The 3,323-nt window shown below is 30.5% G+C and overlaps 1 protein-coding gene across 1 annotated transcript; it reads right to left on the minus strand.

Annotated features, from left to right (window-relative positions):
• Positions 1 to 1,017: 1,017 nt before the first annotated feature.
• Positions 1,018 to 3,067, minus strand: LOC133323631 (ras-related protein Rab-43). Its single transcript, XM_061532545.1, has 3 exons — positions 2,855 to 3,067; positions 2,696 to 2,780; positions 1,018 to 1,385 (listed from the first exon to the last, which is right to left on the minus strand). Exons 1-3 carry the CDS (start codon positions 3,065 to 3,067, stop codon positions 1,021 to 1,023), a joined length of 663 nt encoding a protein of 220 aa, XP_061388529.1. The 3' UTR covers positions 1,018 to 1,020.
• Between the last annotated feature and the right edge of the window lie 256 nt (positions 3,068 to 3,323).

Consider the following 3,323-nt stretch of genomic DNA (forward strand, 5'->3'; position numbering starts at 1 on the left):
TTCCAATCGTAAATTGCATGAAAGTATATTGATGTATGAACCAATTGATTTGCAGGAAATATATTTATTTCTCAAAGGCTTGGGCTATCGTTATGATCCAAAGGTAAAATAATTCAAATATATCACCAAAAATTCTAACTAGCTAAAATATATTCAATATTTTTTATATACAGGATCTCAAACAATTTTTTGATCAACGTTGCATTATATTCCGTTATGATCTTGCAACTGCTGCTGGCAGCAGCAACAATAACGTTAACAAAGACACGGCAAAGAATCGTCACACGCGTAAGAAGAAAACAAAACAAACCTCAAACAAATAATTAAAATAAATATTTCGCAATTATTATTTAGTGAAAAGAATAAGTGTAAATAATCACAATAATGAGAATGAAGAAATTATGTTTTATAAAAAGCCTTAATATATAATAAGTTGTCGGGTTTTTTTGTAATTATTTATGTGATGATCTTATAAACAATATATTTATATAATAAAAATATCAGTGTTTTATTTTACTTACGGCTTTATTTTCCATTTTTAAGAAAAATAAACAAATCAACCTTTTTTTCAAAAAACAAAAAACATGTTAAAATTTTTATTAACAATTCGTTGGTTAAAATTTTCTTCCTTTAGGTTTTTTGTTTGGTTTGTAAGATAAAAAGGACGTTTTAGTTATTATTATGGAATATTTTTTTTGGAAATAAATAAAATAAAACTAGAAACAAAAAGCGGCATAATTATTAATTGACGTTTGTTGTCAAGAGATTTGTATGTGTGTGATGATGATGTCACACTGTGTGTGTTTATAATCTAAAATACAAATACCACATATAACATTTGTACCATAATTTATTATTCTTAAACTCAAACAAACAAAAATAAATAATAAAAAATATTAAATAAATTTCAATAATAATCACATCACTACCATTAAAAAATAAATCACAATATAATTATGTATGTATGATGGTCAAATATATAAAAAATGAAACAAAGAAAATTTGTGTTTTTCTTTGTTTTTACGTTAAACTACACGAACTACTACATTGATTGAGAGGTTTACTTTGTCCTAATTTAATGGCATCTTCATCGTTCTCCACTTGCGTTATACTCGTATCTATGCGTCTCTTCAATTCCGTTGCCAACGCCACAAAAGCATCATCAACATTACGATTCTCTTTGGCTGATGTCTCCAAAACGTACAGAACTTCGGGTATGTATTGACACATTTGCTGTGCTTCTTCAAATTCTACTTCACGTTCATTTTCCAAGTCACACTTGTTGCCGACAACAATTAGTAGAACACTTGATGTCGTATATCGTCGCACCTCTTCAATCCATTTTTGTAGATTTGCAAATGAGTTGCGATTGGTTATATCATAAACTAAAAAAATGGAAAGAAGAAGATGTAGATTAAAAAAATACTTGTTAAAAAATTAATAAATCGTAACAAAATCTATCAACAGACAACCTATACTAACGGGTGGTACAAAATGAAAAAAAATCAGCAATATCTTCAAAAGTTCTTCAAATTTTCAAGGGACATTCTTTATATGTTATTGTTTCAAATTAAATAAAAATAAAGTTTGAAGATTAAATAGTTCAGTCTCCATTTTCGGTTTATTTATTTATTGAGAGATGCCATCAATATTTAATGATTTGGATAACTTGTTATTCCGAGTCAAACGTGTTCATAGATGCAATTGAGGTGGGTTTGCCATTAATATATATTATTTACTATTACACTATGTGCCTATAATCTAAAAATAACAACAAACTCAAATTATATTTCATTGGAAAATATATAAAAAAAAATGAATATTCAAAAAACAGCTGTTCGAAATCCAAGTAATTTTCATTATTGCATATGATACCCTTGGTTTTTAATTACCGCTGCACATCTTTTTGACATAGATTTTTTAGAATTGTTGTTGGTATAGCTTCCCACTCTGATTTTAGGCAGTTCATCAGTGCATGTTTGTTTTTTTAAGTGACGTCTTCCAACTCTTGTTTTCAAATGCCTGGTGACTGCGACGTCCAATCTAAAAATTTAATCCCATTAGCAGATAACAAGTCCTTAACCAACTTTGATGAGTGTTTTGGATCGTTATCATGTTAAAACACCCATCAAAGTGGCATTTCCCATTCAGCATATTGATTTTTAAAATATGACCGTAAGTAAAACGGTTTGGTTTGTATTTCTACAAACGCACCAAGTCCACGACATGACACTCCCATCCCCATGCTTTATTATGGCTTTTGAATATCGCGGATGTAGCCGCTACCCTTCGGTCTTCAAACATAGCACACTCAATCTGAATATAACAAGTTAAATTTAAACTCATTGCTGAATAAAACAGTTCTCCATTTTGCTATACTCCAGTCTACATGAGCAGTAGCAAAATCCATATTAAAATATATACACATATATGCATCCTTCTACCATATATAAATCCTTCTCTAATTCTAAAAATGTATATCAGATAATCCTACAAGGTAAGGCCACATTTATTTCAATATTTTCGTTCTTACCACAGAAAGAAAGGCAAACATAAAATTACAAAAATGACTGACAAAAATACTCTAAATATAATAACCATGAATCATTACACAAGAATAGCAAATCCCAAACCACATATGAAGTTAACCAACCAAATGTGCGTCAAAGAAAACAAAAATACAAACACCACTTACCAATGATAACACCATTCGCTGAACGATAATAACTTTGTGTTATTGTACGGAAACGTTCTTGGCCCGCGGTATCCCAAATTTGTAGCTAAAATAAAAAAGACACATGTAAAATGTATTGTTTATTTCGATGTGATGTAGTTAAATTCTTCAAATACTTACCTTAACTAGTTTTCCCTCTAAACTAATGGTTTTCATTGAAAAATCCACTCCGATTGTATTACCCTGACGTTCCATGAAGTTACCAGTCTTAAAGCGTTCCACAATACAAGTTTTGCCCGTTCCAGCATCGCCTATCAGTACAACTTTAAATAGAAAATCGAAACTTTCTTCGCTAGGCAGAGCCATTAGAGTTTGAGGATTTCTGGCTGTCATATTTTAGCCGCAGTTAATTTGTTGTGTTCTAGAGTGGACGGACGGACGGTTGATCGGTATTGTGTGACAATGGCTGGCAATGTGTGATATCACTTTTTTGGATTCACAACACCTAGCAATCAATCAAGTGCAAAATTGTGGGTGTAGTTTCTTTTACCTTTCCATTAACCAGTTTCAATGAGATTTGTTGAAGAATTAACAAGACATAAAATGATTCTCAAAAGGGAATGTACATGAATTGCTTAACCGGAATATT

Source organism: Musca vetustissima, unplaced genomic scaffold (assembly GCF_032173495.1).
Source record: "Musca vetustissima isolate MV318-11 ecotype Yass unplaced genomic scaffold, APGP_CSIRO_Mvet_v1 utg7861, whole genome shotgun sequence".
Taxonomy (NCBI): Eukaryota; Metazoa; Arthropoda; class Insecta; order Diptera; family Muscidae; genus Musca; species Musca vetustissima.

What these genes read in the sequence shown, in the direction of transcription:
- LOC133323631 (XM_061532545.1), bottom strand. Translation starts at nt 3,067, where the DNA reads ATGACAGCCAGAAATCCTCAAACTCTAATGGCTCTGCCTAGCGAAGAA. An exon ending in TAGAGGGAAAACTAGTTAAG is followed by an intron (nt 2,781 to 2,854) that starts GTAAGTATTTGA and finishes TTTTTATTTTAG; the next exon opens with CTACAAATTTGGGATACCGC. An exon ending in AGCGAATGGTGTTATCATTG is followed by an intron (nt 1,386 to 2,695) that starts GTAAGTGGTGTT and finishes CCATTTTTTTAG; the next exon opens with TTTATGATATAACCAATCGC.